Source organism: Melospiza melodia, chromosome 1 (assembly GCF_035770615.1).
Source record: "Melospiza melodia melodia isolate bMelMel2 chromosome 1, bMelMel2.pri, whole genome shotgun sequence".
NCBI lineage: Eukaryota > Metazoa > Chordata > Aves > Passeriformes > Passerellidae > Melospiza > Melospiza melodia.
The window spans coordinates 80264774-80280667 of record NC_086194.1 but is presented as its reverse complement, the minus strand read 5'-3'; the positions used below and the strand labels follow the sequence as shown (position 1 = coordinate 80280667).

At 36.0% G+C, this 15894-nt stretch overlaps 1 protein-coding gene across 3 annotated transcripts in view; it reads left to right on the top strand.

Annotated features, from left to right (window-relative positions):
* The window catches only part of ATP9B (ATPase phospholipid transporting 9B (putative)), a 155398-nt gene extending 143516 nt beyond the window's left edge, over positions 1-11882 (top strand). For 2 of the 3 annotated variants that reach the window (XM_063159562.1, XM_063159581.1), the window contains exons 21-30: positions 1069-1158; positions 1605-1749; positions 2079-2143; positions 2576-2731; positions 2894-2958; positions 4155-4263; positions 5904-5961; positions 6642-6845; positions 9309-9341; positions 10090-11882. In XM_063159562.1, coding sequence (XP_063015632.1) covers positions 1069-1158; positions 1605-1749; positions 2079-2143; positions 2576-2731; positions 2894-2958; positions 4155-4263; positions 5904-5961; positions 6642-6845; positions 9309-9341; positions 10090-10226 — 1062 coding nt within the window. In that variant the 3' untranslated portion in view covers positions 10227-11882. The remainder of the gene's footprint in view (positions 1-1068; positions 1159-1604; positions 1750-2078; positions 2144-2575; positions 2732-2893; positions 2959-4154; positions 4264-5903; positions 5962-6641; positions 6846-9308; positions 9342-10089) is intronic. The other variant, XM_063159571.1, reaches the window with a different exon arrangement.
* The last annotated feature ends 4012 nt before the right edge of the window (positions 11883-15894 follow it).

The following is a 15894-nucleotide window of genomic DNA, read 5'->3' as shown; positions in this document are numbered from 1 at the left end:
TGAGTTTTTCTCTTTGCAGGGACTTTTTAATGTAACTCAAATTTTATGGGTAGTAGAACCCATCTGGAGAGAGAAGATTCTTTGAACTGCATCAGGCTGGGTAGTTGTGGGTCAAGGACAAAGCTTCACATTCAATGTAATTAAGATTCATATATCTTAAAAGTTATTTAATCTATGTGATCTGTTGACAGAGACAAAATTAAAAGTGTAATCAGACCTTGTGTTTTATTCTGTGCTTGGAAGTTTGTCTAGCATGATACCTCTAAAATACATTGATATTTATGGGGAAAAAAATTAAAAATAAACAAACAAAAAACCCACCAAAAAACACACAAAAAAACCCCCCACCACCACACCCAAATCTGCCAGTCTCCTCAAAATCTGATTATAATTTCAATTTTTCGTATTCTGTTTATAGTTCAAAACCTTCTAAAATGCATTTAGTATCATTTGACTGTTTTTTGCACTTCACAGCTGGGCTTTTCCAAAACAATTATGTAAATTTTTAAAATCTATGATGTAATTCTTTCATGTTATGCCACTTGATCTTGTCTTCAGAGTCATGCAAGATCCAAAAGGATTAGTACTAATGAGCATCTTTATGTCCCTTTGAAATCTGTGCTTGGTTTTCCTTCCTGAAACTGAAGGGACAATTAATAGGGACCCTTTATGTTATTCTAAGAGCATATTTTGCTGGTTAATAAACAAAACAATTAAGGTTTGCTTGGGAAAGTTTTATATTTTTCTCTAGACCTGCCAGGATGAAGAGACTCAGGCCAGCTCAAAAATGAGATATTTTAATGTCATTAATTCAGCACTATTTCAGCCCTAGCAAACTTTAGTGAGGAACCACTTAAGCCGACTACATAGATTTTACTTGTTTGAGGATTACTCTGTCAATTCATAAGGCTTGAGGCTTATAGTAAAATTCCATGGGTATTAGACTTGCAATGGGATAAAACCCTTGAACCAAGGCTTCTGGATATGAGTTCTCAAAATTTGATTTGTTTAGGCAGGGGTTTTTTAAGAATATAACAAAATCTTTTAACTGAGTGGTTTTTATTGAAGGTTGTCACTCGAGGAGAGGCTCACTTAGAACTAAATGCTTTTAGGAGGAAGCATGACTGTGCCTTGGTGATATCTGGGGACTCACTTGAGGTAAAAACTTGGTTTTGGTCAAATTATTTATATGCTTATGGTCAGAAAGTAATGTATCAGCACCTTCATGCTCTTTTTTCAAGTATTTCCCCATACTTTTAAGTAGTCCTTAGAGATACTTTTGCTTATCGCTGAGTGTGAATTAGATGATATATGTTGTAAATGTTACTGGGTTTCTAGTCTTCTGTACAGTAATAGAAATAGAATGTGTATACAGCATGCTTTAGTATTGTCTATTCTCTTAACCTCAAAGCACTTTGCCACTCAATCCCTTTGATTTAAAAAATAATAAAGCCACAGTCAGGAGAATCTTTCCTTTTTTTTCCTTCCAGTTAGTTGTTGTACATGGAAAACACAATAAAAAATCTTTATACTGTGTTTTTGTGTTGGGCTACATGTAGTAATATTTAATTGTAAATAAATCCAAGCATTTTTTTTCCCCTCAGGTTTGTCTGAAGTATTATGAGCATGAATTTGTAGAGCTGGCTTGTCAGTGTCCTGCTGTGGTGTGCTGCCGATGCTCTCCCACGCAGAAAGCCCACATTGTGAAACTGTTACAGCACCACACTGGGAAACGCACGTGTGCAATAGGTAACTGGGCACAATCCTCCTAGGAAAATCTGTAAAAATGTAAGCAGCAGGTGGCGCCACAGAGAAATAGCTGAAACAAAACCAGAGAGACCTCTTTACCAACCTTTATCAGCAGCCAGGTATTGCATAGTTATGGCAAAAATGCTATTCCGTGAGAAAGGTGTGGTTATCTTCTCTATTCTGCAGGAGAGTCTTGATTACTGAAGTAATTAATGATAAGTCATAGATTAATTGTAAGAATTTAAAGGCATGTAAGAGGTTTCTCAATTACTGTAAGGCCAGGAGAATAAAACCTCTGAAGAACTGAATATTGCAGTGACATTTTCCAGGTGATGGAGGAAATGATGTCAGCATGATCCAAGCAGCAGACTGTGGAATTGGAATTGAAGGCAAGGTAATGTTAACAGTTTCATTGTGAAATGTGTGTCACATAGAGGCCTGGTAGAATGTGATTAGATGCTTTATTCTTAAACAACAGTGAATTGATCATTTCCAATTAAAGTATTCTGCAAGATTATAAGAATGCTTAGTCTTTAGTATTTTTGCTTGTGTGTCTTCTGCTTAATCTTTTTAAAAGCAGGAAAAATTATAGTTGTTTCTGTGCAGCATTTACCTGGAAGAAGTGAGAGAAGCAATTCAACTTATTTGTTACAGCACACTGCATCTTAGAATATGCGCAAAAAAATTGTCGTGTCTCATTGTAGGGTTGATTCTCAAAGAAGGAACAAACTTGTCTTTTGAAATTAATTATTGCTTAGGATTTTGAAACTTGATATACATCTTTTACACTGGGATTCATATTTGAAATATTTTTCTTTTTTTCTAGGAGGGAAAACAAGCTTCTCTAGCAGCTGACTTTTCTATCACACAGTTTAAACACATAGGTAGGCTGCTGATGGTACATGGCCGAAACAGTTACAAAAGATCAGCAGCACTTGGTCAGTTTGTCATGCACCGAGGCCTTATTATTTCAACTATGCAGGTATTTAATACTTTGTTTTCTGAATAGTTAAAATCCCTATGTCTGTCTTTGAAATGTCACAAATGTTTTGTGATTGTTATTTTTTGTATTGTTATTTTTTGCTATATTGTATCGTTTTGTATGTAGAATTACATTAAATAATTAATTACCTGCTTTTTCTAGGCTGTATTTTCATCAGTCTTCTACTTTGCATCTGTTCCCTTGTACCAAGGATTCCTAATGGTAGGGTAAGTCAAAGCAGCAGTAACAATTTCTGGTAATAAATAAAGCAAACTAACTGGTTAAATAACACTGTGGGCTTGGTGTCATCCATGTTTTCCATGCATTTATCATGGGTACACTACCAAAACCTGGGATGAGTGCACCAAGAAAAGTCACTTTTAGGTTGGTTATGCACTATATGATGGGGGAAGTCTCATTATCAGTTCTCTGGAGAGAGGGATCTGCATAGCCTTAGAAGAAGATACTGTAGAACCTGTGCACATACAGGGTGAAAACAATAAAGAAAATCTCCCAGACCAGACCAGCTTCAGCTGGGCTAGATTAATGTCCAAATCTCAGTGAGAATCACAGGGGTTTGTGTTTAAAATGGAGCTGAAGCTACTGTGATATTTCCTCTGAGAGTGCACTATCCAAGTTTGCCACATAGATTTCCATTAATGTGAATATGTGCAGCACTGAGAGCACCTTGGTCGTGTTGCAGCAGCTGGTTTATTCATATGGTTCCCCAAGTTATATAGCTGAGAGCTGTGCATATGTTTGTGTTTGTCCCAGTTCTCTGTCCCTGTGACCTAAGAGCTTCTTTTTATTCTCCTTGTAAGTAATAACAACTGAAACCAAGAGTAACTTAAACCTTAGTCAAACCATGGTCTGATTACGCCAGACTTTGCAGAGGCAAGCAGCAGACCTCTTTAAAAGGTTTGCAGAAGTGTGCTAAGTTCCAAGGAAGTATATGTGGAAGTGTGTATCTGGCATGTGTACAATGAAATCCAAAGCCATTCAGAGAGCTGTTAAGACTCTTATTCATCCACCTATCTTCTCCATGTTGTCCAGAATATAGTGCCCTTTTTTTAATTCCATTTTCATGCATCCATCTATAGATGAATTTAAATGTCAGGTCTTTGGACTGGTTGTCCAAAGTGCAAGTGCACAGGGAGTATGGTAACAGGTGATAGGCTTGGGTGATAGAATAAAGAAATGTGTTTATTGGTTTTGACTGTATAAGACTGTAACTTCTCAAAACTGACAGCTCTCAGAACCGCAAGAGCAGGTTGCATGTGAAAGCTCTGTTGGTAAGCTGCCTAAGTACTGGGAAAAAGAATCAGTTTCATTTCATTTCATAAAAAGAATAATTGAACTCATTGAACTCAAGTTAAAATTATGTCATACGAAAGTGTTAATGTGTGTTCTTCCTTTCTCTTAGGTATGCAACCATATATACTATGTTTCCAGTCTTCTCTCTAGTATTGGATCAAGATGTGAAGCCAGAAATGGCATTGCTATATCCAGAACTTTATAAGGATCTCACAAAGGTATGAATGTCCTCAGTGCTCAGCTACAAACAAATGCTAAAATCTCCAGTGTGCGAAACTGGGAATTGTTGCAATCATTTTCATAAGGTATTCCAAGCAAGACAGATTGCACAACTATTGCCAACTTCTGTACTATTAAAATAATCCACAGTACTAAACATTTCAATCATTTTTATTAATACATTTCTCTAGTCACCAGTGGCTGTACTGAAAAAATTCAAACCTGAAGGTATGTTGATAAAGCAACCTTCACTCTGGCCCCAAAATCTCTCATGTGGAGTTATTTGTTTACATTTTCACATCTTACTTTTCTGTTCTAATTGGTAGCTGAATTTATAGATTTATTTTTTCTCAATGTGCAGAAATTACTGCTGATGTCTCCAAAAATGCTCTTCTTTTAAATAACAGATATTTATAACTGATATATCTGAACTCAGTCATCAATGGATACTGCTTTCTTTGTGTTTGCACATACTTGCAAACAATCAAAGTTTGTAATTTTGTTACCCACAAGAGTGAAATAAATATCAAGATTCTGTTTTAATAAGCTTTTTGAAAATCACTTTTTCTCCATCCTTAGCTGTCAGCTAGGAAAGTTATGGTCCAAGACAGAAGCAGACAGTCTTTTTTAGGGATAGTAAATTCTTCAAAGATGTTTCTAAAAGTTCAGAAGCAGACTCCAGTTAAAGACTCCAGTTCAAAATTTTCTGAGTCTTTGTCTTTTTAATTGCACTAAATTAGCTATTACCTATGTTAATCTGGGATCATCTTTTTTCCTCTTTTGGAGATCTTGGTTCTTTCTCTGCTTGAGAATCTTTGAAGTTTTTGATATTTCAGTCCTTTATCAAACTCCAAAAAGCATGGCCTTCACCTGCTAAACAGAGTCATAAGCTTGCCTGTGGAACGCTGTTCACAGAACTTGGAACTTGTTGCAGTAATGAAGAACTGCTGATTCTAGATTGATCTTTTTTTGTTGCAAAATGGCTGCTTTGTTTGCCACTTTATCCCTTAAAATGTGTATCTTTTCAACTCTTCAGTTCTAACATATTTCATCAGTACCCTCACAGAATGCAAGAGTCATATTACATGTACAGCATTTATTCTTTGATTTTTGCATATATTTCAGTCTCTACCACTCACAATCAAAATATTTAAAATTTATTTGGTAATAGTTACTTGCTGAAATTTTTAGTAGTCATAAATTTATTCTGTGAAAGCAAATGGGCAGTTTATCCAATGTTTAGAAGTTACTAGTAAATAACTGCAGATTTGCTTAAGGTTTTGGTCAGTAGGTACAACGCTGTAGTTATTTTGAAGACTACATTTTACAAATAAAAAATAAATGAATTTTTCTGTATTTATCATTCTGAAAACCAGCCAGAGCATTGCAAGCTAAAATATCTCTTCTGTTTATGGCCTTAACTTCTTACTCCTAAGTTTAGACTTTGTGCGATTTCTATATAAACTTGAAATGAAGAATCATAAAAACAAGTAGAAGCTTTGTAGCCTTTATCACTTCAAATACTGTGTATTTTACTTGTAAAATGTTTCTCTGGCAATGAACTATTAAAAATATATGAGCTGAGTAGATTTATTTTTTTAAAGTTGTGTTTAACTGTCCTCTCACATGTTTCCTTTAGGGGAGATCTTTGTCCTTTAAGACCTTCCTCATCTGGGTTTTAATCAGTATTTACCAAGGTAGGAGAGAGTCCTAATTTTGCTGAACTGAGAAATTTTTGTCTGCTATTAGCAATATTGTTTTTCAGCTGCAGGTTGAATTCCCAAAGCTTAGCATTTCATCAGTAGTTATATATATTGCTTTCTGTTTATCTCGTAAATCGATATTCCTGTAGTGTGCCAGGCCTATTCAAAACACAGCTTGATTGGTATTTTTATTGGTGCATGTCACCTAAAAAAGGACATGTTTTTAATTAAATGCTAATCCAGAAAAAATTTAATGAGTGCTTATCACATTGCATGTATTTACACAGTAGTTTTCTTTCATTGAATGACAGAAGTACTGTTGAAGAAATATTAATTACGTAATCAGTAGAAAGTAATTACACTTTCAGCAATATCTCATTTATTTGCAGCACTTGACAAAATGAGGTTAATTAACAGTTCATCAGATATATTGCACTAAAAGGTGTGTAATTTTCTAATAGTTTTATTTCTGTATGGCTTTACTTTGGTTGGCTTATTTCACATGTACAAAGTACAGTAAATATCCTTCTTTTAGAAAGACTGATGTTTTAAAAATTACTGGACAAACTTTCATAATGAGCAATCAAACATTCGGTGTGCAGTTGTAAAAGCTGGTACGGTGAAATTTCACTGCAGGCCGTCTTGCCAACCCTGTGTGCCTCTGCACCCCACAGGTGGAATTCTGATGTACGGAGCCCTGCTGCTTTTTGAATCCGAGTTTGTTCACGTCGTTGCCATTTCCTTCACTGCCCTGATCTTGACTGAGCTCTTGATGGTTGCACTGACCATACGAACGTGGCACTGGTTAATGGTGGTGGCTGAATTCCTCAGTCTTGGCTGCTATGTGGCCTCTCTTGCATTCCTAAATGAATACTTTGGTGAGTAAAAGTTCTTTAGCAAAGAACTGTTTTGTATCTTTAATAATGTTTTTCTCTTCCCTCTTTTTTAATGAAGATTAGGTGATGTTTTAAAATGCAGCTTTCTTTATAAGAAATATAATTGAGTCCAAATTAGGCTGAATTAGTGTTGGGTTAAAATATTCTCTTACCCTTTTCTCCTAGAATTCAACAATCTTTATCCTGTTAGTATGGTTTATCTAGATTATAAACTTTAGTCAAAACACTCCTGCCTTTTCCATCCTTGGTCTGATATTGACAGTCGAAATTGTATAGTTTAAATTAGCTTTGAGATTTGCACTATTGAAAATAGATAGTTTGTTAAAAATCAGGATCTTTTGCTGAATTGGTGCATTATTTTACACACCAGGCCAAGTGGGCCTCATTAGATCTAACTCACAAGGCTAAAATTGCTGAAGTATTGTTAGGAAGTGATGCAGCAGCCTAGAAGGAAAGACCTTATATAGGAGCCATTGCTTCATAATTATAGTAAGCTTGTATTAAGCTTGCTTTGCTTTAGGTTTTGGCATGCCATGCTGTGCCTTAAGGTACTGATTGTTTGCAGTTCACAAGATGAAAGAACACATTCCAACTGCAAATCTTACCAATCAAGAATGTCAGCATCAAAATAATACCTATTTCTTCTTGGACCAACTTATCCTTTAGTAAAAATAAAGTATCTAGGTGTGATTTTACAAATGTAGCTTACAGAAATATATGTAACAGCTTTAATTATACCTCATGAGGAGCTGAGAATCCAGCTTCGTCTCTGACTTTTAGGATCTGATGAGTATTGAGCTGCCCTTCTTCACCTGTCATTTCATATAGCAGAATTGAGCATTACATGGCAGTTTCTAGAAGTCTTACAATTCTGCCTTCACTCTATCAGTCCCCAGGTGGTCAGTGCTAGGGTAGTGTGTGTGCATTATATAATTATTTATATAATTATTTATTTAATCAGTAAATGCTTCACTGCCTGTCCCAGGTGTTCTAGTACTTCCAAGATTTCTCAGGAGTGAAGAAACAACTCTGCTGGGCTTGGTACTTATTTTGCACATTATTTCAGGTTTGCCAGAGCACCCTTTTTTTCCTCTGACACTGATGCACAGACACAATAATAGAGATTATTGGGTTGATTTTTGAATGTTTGCAGTCAAATTACAAATTAAAGGAACAAACAACATCAGATATAGGTACTTGCACTTGAGTCCAGACCTGCAGGAGCTTCATAAAGCAGAACTTGCAGCTTCACCTTTGAAAGTCTGTAGTATTGGTAACAGCCAGTCCTTCCATCCTTTCTGGTGTTCTTCTGTGAAAAACATTTTTAGATGATGTTAACAAAGGTGTAGAAACCACAGGAACTTTGTTTCTTGCAGACTTTTCCGTAAAGGGGATTGTTTTCCTTTCTGTGCTTGTGGATTTGCTGGGCAAGCCCAAGCGAGTCCATAAACAGTTGCATGGCTTCTTGCAACCCAGGGACTTAACTTCACTATTTTTGTTTTTGAGAGTACTGAAAAGGCTGCAGTTTCATGAGATTTTGTAAAGATGTATTTTATGTGTGTTATTCACCACTTATCTGAGAAAATGCCTTTCTTTTAGTCTCACTTCTGCTTAATGCTTTGTTCTTATTTAATCTGTCCCATTATAACTGGGGGGAGGGAACGTTTTTGTGTATGTGATGCAGCATAATGTGATGGTTTGCAGTTCAAGATATAGAACAACTTCCATGGATCAGGAAAAATGGTCCAGACCAATAGTGCTTGACTTCACTTGCAGATAAACTTATTTCAGTGATGGTGCTTATAAGGATCATCTCCTTCCAGAGAAATTATATGATGACATGGCACTCAAATTAGAAAGGCAAAAATACCAAAGGCAAAACAGATACTGCCCTAGAGCTCTGACTCATGAAAGCAAACCAGTTTTTATGTTTCTGAGTTAATTACACACAGTGGCCTTTTTAGGGTGTCTATGATAGGTTACATGGGCTTTCAGTATGTCCAAGCAAGCTTAGGCTAAAACTGCATAACAAGTTTATACATTGAAATTTAATATACTAAGTATTTTAATAAGCAGAGTTGGAGCAGGAAAGGATTTCTTTATTGCATTTTATGAAGTGAATTTTCATTCACATGATCAAGTTGTTTGTACAGTAAATTATACCTTGAAGTGAAATGTAAGAAAAGTGCCAATCTATTTCCAACCTTAAAACATGAACAAATATAAAATCTCTATGTTTTCAAAGTGTTTTGATTTAATTGCTGCTTAAAGTAATCTGACTGACATGTGAAAGGCAATACTAATCCAGTTAATGCTACTAACATATTTTTCATCTCCTCTTTGTGTAGCTAACCTGTTGGAGTTTGTTGTTGTTTTGGGGTTTTTTTGCATAACTTTTGTATTTTCTGTAAATCTATCCTTTCACTTTCCCTCTTTGTGAAACAGGTATAGGCAGAGTGTCTTTTGGAGCTTTCTTAGGTAGGTAAAGTTTAACTTTTCTTGAAGTTTTGGGTTGGCTTTTTTTTTTTATCTTCAAAGATTCAGTCAAGAGTAGAGAATTTCTTAATATATGCATTTGTAAATAATAGCTAAAAATTAAAGAAAAAATTCTTGGGGTTCCCTGAGTTCTAGGATCTTTTCGTGATTTTTAAGTATGACCTAATTATCACAAATAGGGTCCAAAAAATTCATTAGCAAGCATAGTGTGTCAGCATTATTGTTAATTTTTTGTCAAAAATGATTATATTTTCCTTGTGGTAGGTAGCAATATCACTACATTTTGCCTTGAAATATATAGGCTCTGATTTAATCTCTATGATTTTAAGAATCATTCAGCATAGATGTAAGAAAAATAATACAGAATAAAAGATCCAAATTGGTTGGGAACTTATAGGAGGTAAAAATCATTCTTACTAATAGAAAAATAAGCTGAATTAACTTTTTATTATGAGAGAGTTGTGCTTTTAAACTGAGATTCTGCTTCCCCTAAAAGTTACTTCAGCTGAAAAACAGTGTGAGGACCATAAAGGAACTCTGAAGTTCCTCTCCAAAAAAATAATTTGCAAAAGCCTGAGATTAACTTTCTGTTGCTTTATTGCCCTTTTTTTAAAAATTGGACAATAGCATGAGCAAACAATTAATAGACATGTATTGACTTTGCACTGTGGAAGTTCCAGTTTCCATGTTAGTGGCTCCCATTACTTATTTTCCCTTTTTGTTTCTGCAGATGTTGCCTTTATCACAACTGTGACCTTCCTGTGGAAAGTGTCAGCAATCACTGTTGTAAGCTGTCTTCCACTTTACATTCTCAAGTACTTGAAGCGCAAGTTCTCTCCTCCAAGTTACTCCAAGCTTACCTCGTAAAAGTGATTATATTCCCTATGGTTTTTCACTCACACCAGTCTGCAGATTGCATATTCACTGTGCTTTAGCATCTATGGATTCATGTTGGACTAAAGAAACTTTAAAAAAAAATCAAAATTCAAAAGGGATAATGTGAATAGAGCACAAAAAGAGGAGGAAACATCTGAGAGATACAATAACACAGAAGTACACTAACAGCTATCAGAGATAAACTAAATTTTCTTTGTGTTGATTTTCTTTTTTTCTTTCAGTTGTTATGATTATAAATTAAAACCAAATTACCTTTGATTTGACAATGATTCTGAATGGTTTCATTGCTACTGTGAAGGATCTTTTGCTACTATAAAGGATTTTTTCCAACTATGTTTATCTTCTGCAAGTTAAATTGAAACTTTTGTTATTTATTACATAAATTTCCATCTTTAATTATTGTATGACTTCCTAATTCAAGCCCTTTCTTTTAATGTTTATATATGGAAAAGTTTATTCATCCATACTTACTCTAACAAACCTAATACCTGTAAATGCCTGTGTCTGTATTAGCAGCTATTATTCCTCATCAGACATTGATTAATATGCACTATTTGAATTATGTACTGATGTCTGCATAGCACAGTATTATTTTAGGAGCTGTTGTCCTATTCTGTACTCTCCATTTCTGGCACCAGTAAATTACAGATGTGTGATGTTGACAGCAGTTTTTTAAATGCACATTACAGCCAGGTTGCACAAAAGCTGTTTAAAAATTAAATTATAAATTCTGTACATAATTCCACAGCACTTATTGATCTGTACAGATATCAAAACATGGCTGCTCAGTAAATATGTTTTAAAGTTCTTATTCATTTTGTATTTGTAAAACTGCAAATAGTGTCAAAGTACATTTCTATATATGAGAAGTCCAGTAAACCTTGTATTAGCTAATATGTCTAAATTGCCTTGTAATCTGTTTACTTAGGTTACTCAGGTAAAAGAAAATAAGAGGAACACATGAACATCATGGTAGGAAAATCTTTCATCTTCCAAGTTGTAAATGTTACGTTTTTACAACTTAGTTTGGATGCAAACTTGCCAAAAAAAAATCAAAATATTTTTGCTTGCAAGCTGTCAGAGTTGAGTGTCTTGGCTGAGTTATGACACTTTATCACACTCAAGATTTGTTCCAGAAACTCAAATACTCTGATGCAATCTGAAGGGTCCAAATCTTGCACACTGTAGTGGCAGGTAGGATAAATTAATTTTCTATTGTGATACAACTTTGCTTTCTCATGAAGTACATATAATGAATTTGGCATAGTCTGTTAATCAGAGGAAAGGAACAACATAACTATTCATGCTTTCTTTATTAAATATTTACATGTGTGTTTTTAAAACCCACTTAATATGGATGTCATTTTTATGTTTGACTGTATGCCTTTACAACATAATTCCTTGTTTAGTCTCTTTTCCCTTATGCCATTATTACTTTGGATGAGTAATATTTAAGTGATAATTATAACTACTTCCTGGGAGAGCAGAGGAAATGGCTACAGAGCTATTTGGATTCCACCCCATTCCATTAATTTCTGTTTTCAAAGTTTTTCTAACTAGCTGTTTATCTGCTTTTTTAATTTTCATTCCTCATTATAAAAGCAATAAAGCCTAATTTCTACCAAATATTAGTGGTATATGTATTAAATAAACTACTGAGGTAGTTTCCTTTAATTACCCATCATCACAGACTACTTTGCCCTGTCCCTCTGTGAACTCGATTCTGTAAATCCCCACAAGATGTCACTGTCCTTGCATATTAGCAGGAGCCTTCCTGCATTCCGTGTGGTTTTGCCAAGATGCTCCTGATTTACGTTTTTAGCTTAGTTCTGTGGTATTTTTGTCACTGATTTGCTTTAGATTTTTCTTTTCCCCAATAAGTGATGATTACTTTCAAACAAATAAGAAAGTCACTGTGTGCAGTTCTGAAATGATGATGGCGTTTTCTTCAGACCTTTTTGTCTTATACATTGTGGGCTCACAACCACATGGATAAGATTTGGGAGATAAGCACAAGAGTTAGTGTCTTTCATCTGTACATCACATCTGTGAAATTAGGCAGAAAATGGGGGGGAAAACCCCAGAAATAGAACTAACAGCATGAAAGCAATAGTGTTACTGCAGTACATCTGTATGAGACACAATTGTACCCATGGGTAAAGAACTGCTCAGTTAGAACCTAAGTGTAGGTATATTAACTGCCAGCATTAAAACCCTTGAGGGTAGTGTGATAGCAAATGTATGGTTCTGCACACAGCTATAAGCCTTTCAAAATGGAGTCACTTCTCTAAAGTGCCTGATTCCTTAGTATTTCCAATGAACAGCAAAGGTCCAGTTTCAGCTCACACTTTGTTTTAAGGCTTGTGGAAGCCTGACTCAAGTCACTTACCTTGCTTTTGAGGTTCAGCTTACATAAACAGATTTAGGCCTTGGCTCTGCAAGTTACACCCAGAAGGACATTAGATTTTCTTGGTATTAAATAAATGTTTACTTTTGAGAGCTCCTATGTCAGATATGTATTTCTGAAATGGTAATCACGTCTCTCTGAAAACATATTTGGAAAAGAGTTTCAGAACTGGGACAGAATGGAGAAAGGAGCAAGGTGTGACCAGGAAATACATCTTCACCAAAGTAACTTACATAACAATACATGGGCCATGTTTAATAAACACATGAGCTGAACACCTAGACTTCCAATGTAGTTTGATGGAAGAAGAGAGGGAAAGGAGAGATCTTGCAAAAAAGGAGAGTATTGGTAATTATATTGGGTTTTTCTGATGCTATTCAAAAATCCTATGTTCATGTAACTGCTGGAAAACATTTTACTACCTAAGATACTAGTTTGCAAATGGAAGATAAATTAAATCCTTGTATCCTTAACATTAAATCCATATCACTCGTCCATGAGTGCGAGTGTTTACACCAATGTTTTTATGTTCAAACTGAGCTTGCTGACTCATGCAATCAGAATTCAGCTGTGTAATATCTCCTGTTTTCTTCCTAAACCTTCAAAGTGCTCATCAAAAATGTGCCATTGCTTTTATATATATGCTGGAAGTGTTTTTTATCTTGATGAGCAGCTTCCACTTGAGCAAGCCTTTATTACAAGTGTCCTACCCTCCATCTGCAAGAGTGTGAGCTGAAGCTTTTCTTCAGTCTCCATTTAAAGTGTGTCTGAAAGAGGGAGCTTTGCAGTTGGGAACCTTTTTGGACTGGACAGCATTTCTGGAGGTATTTAAGCAAGAATTTTGATAGCCTGTTATGCAGTCAAACAGTTATGCTGTTCGTCATGAGGCTCAGACAGACAAAGCTTCTGTAGGTGAAGAGGAGGTGATTTCCCCACATATTGCTCTTGCAGGGTACACTGGAGGGTTCCTTCATCACTGGAGGCTGGGGCTGTTGGAGGCTGATCCACCGGGGGTTGCATATTGACCTCATCCCTGCTGGTGAGGGAGGCCTGGCTCACTGTGCAAACAACAGTATGGACTTCCTCGGGGCTTTGGAGGTGGGCTCTTAACAGAGATACCCCTCTGCCTGCTTCTACAGAGCTTCATATTCCTGAGTTTTACACTGGCAAAATAATATGAAAGAGGCTTGCATCTGTTTCACACTTGCATCCTTTCACATGCTCAGAGCTATTAATGTGGCTCCAAAACTCCTGCAGGGCAAAGGAATTAATTGCAGATTATGTGGGCTCTGGATGGACATCTCTCCTTAAAAAATGACAGCCACAGAAGGAGATTAAGCTGTCCTGCTCTTGCCAGTGATGCAGAAACTGTTCTTGTAGGTCCTGCTTACACTGACATCCATTTCAATTTTACCTTCCATGGAGTTTCTCGTTATTTTTGCTGGCCAGAAAAGAAAAAAAAATTGGGTCAGCAGTCTCTTATAATACTTAATTGAATAACCTCTCTGTATCTAGGCTGTTATTATTATAACTCAATTGAAAGTTGAAGGCAATCAAAAAAGCCCTTCAATATGTTAGCCCCCTGTTGGGAGGAAAATCAGTACAGTGAACAAAGATAACACGGATCGAACATTGTATGTAAATAAACAGGAGGCACAATGTCTTTAACACTGTGTTAAAAAGCAGAGGAATTTCTTTTGTAAACAAAACACACTTAAAGCGAGATACTTCCCAACAAGTATTAACTACCCAACAGATGCCCTCAGCAGGGTTCACAGCTGTTATTGCAAGTGGAAATTTGCTCAGCCAATTGCCAACAAAATCCCCCTCAAACAGGCAATTGCACTGAAAGACCTATTCACTACTTCATCGACCAAAACCATAGTTTTGATCAAAATATTTTACAGCAGAGGTGGTGAAAACTGGATGCCATCAACAGAATAATGAGAGTGCACTCTGCAGTGGAGTTGACAAATTCTGCTTTATTCTTCCATCCCTGACCAGGTTTTAGCAGAGGTTTCTGCAGCTGAGGTTTCTCCTGATCATAGACTCCTCCTCTCCTCTAGCATGCTTTCAAAGTGAGATGGTAATCAGCAATATTAAACTTCTAAATTGCTCAAAAAAAGCAGGCTTGAGTAATTTTGGCTTTGGAATTTAGCCTTTATGCATTACTGAGCTATGAAAAGATCATCATCTGCTCTAAGGAGATACTGTGTGTACTATAGCTGTGATGCATGATAGGTATTTATGTGCCTGGTTTTATTCTTCTGGCAGTAAACTATTTCCTCTGCTTTTGACAAAAATGCTAAGAATAAAAAGAGCTTTGGTTATAATCATGTAGCTTTAAGCAAGCAATACACAAAATAGACCATTGTAATTCTTATTTGTAGAGCTGCTTTCCATTGTTTCTCTTTAATATACACATCTAGTTTTTTCCATGGGCCCTCTGTGTTTTGCTCTAAGTTCTAACCATGCATTTGATTTTGCAAAGTAAACACACGTTGTGTGGAAGCAAATTATAGATAACTACTTCAAAAGTCTGTTGAAAATTAATTCCTGACTGGAAGGCTGGGGGATGTTAATGGATGAGCAGACCTGTAAGGGGTAAGTGTATGTACATATGTTTTGTATTTATTGCAATTATCTATTGCCTATTTGAAGGAGAGATCTGGGAATTCTCAGTCAAGATGCTCCCCTGGGGAAAAGCTCAGTGCTGCATGTGCTTGGTAGAGGAAGATGAGCTGTTGTTTCCCCTGTGTGTAATTGCTGGTTGCTGCCTCCTCTTGCTATTGAATTCCAAATTCATCTGCAGGAGCACAGCTACATAGGCACTTCCTCCCACAGCTTCTGCTTCCCAGAGCACCTTTTCCCTTCATTAGGGTACTGACTCTTCCATGACAGTCACTTGAATACATCTGTTGGTTATCTTGATCCCAGCTGAATGGGGTTTATCCCAGCTCTAGAAGGTAATTTTCTGTGTGAGTGCCATGAGCAAGACAGGTGACACAGATGTGGTCTAGTACATACTTACACTTATCCAAATGCAACTAAAGCAATTGTAGACAATCTGTGATTGAAAATAAATAAATGCAACAAACCTGAGCACATACAATTTTACCAAATTCTAGGAAGGAGGTGAAGGGAAACAAAAGCTAATGGCTTTGAAACTTTTACCCTGTGGCTGTAGTAGTTTTGCCTTGCTTATAGTTGCCTTTCAATTTCTTGCATAAT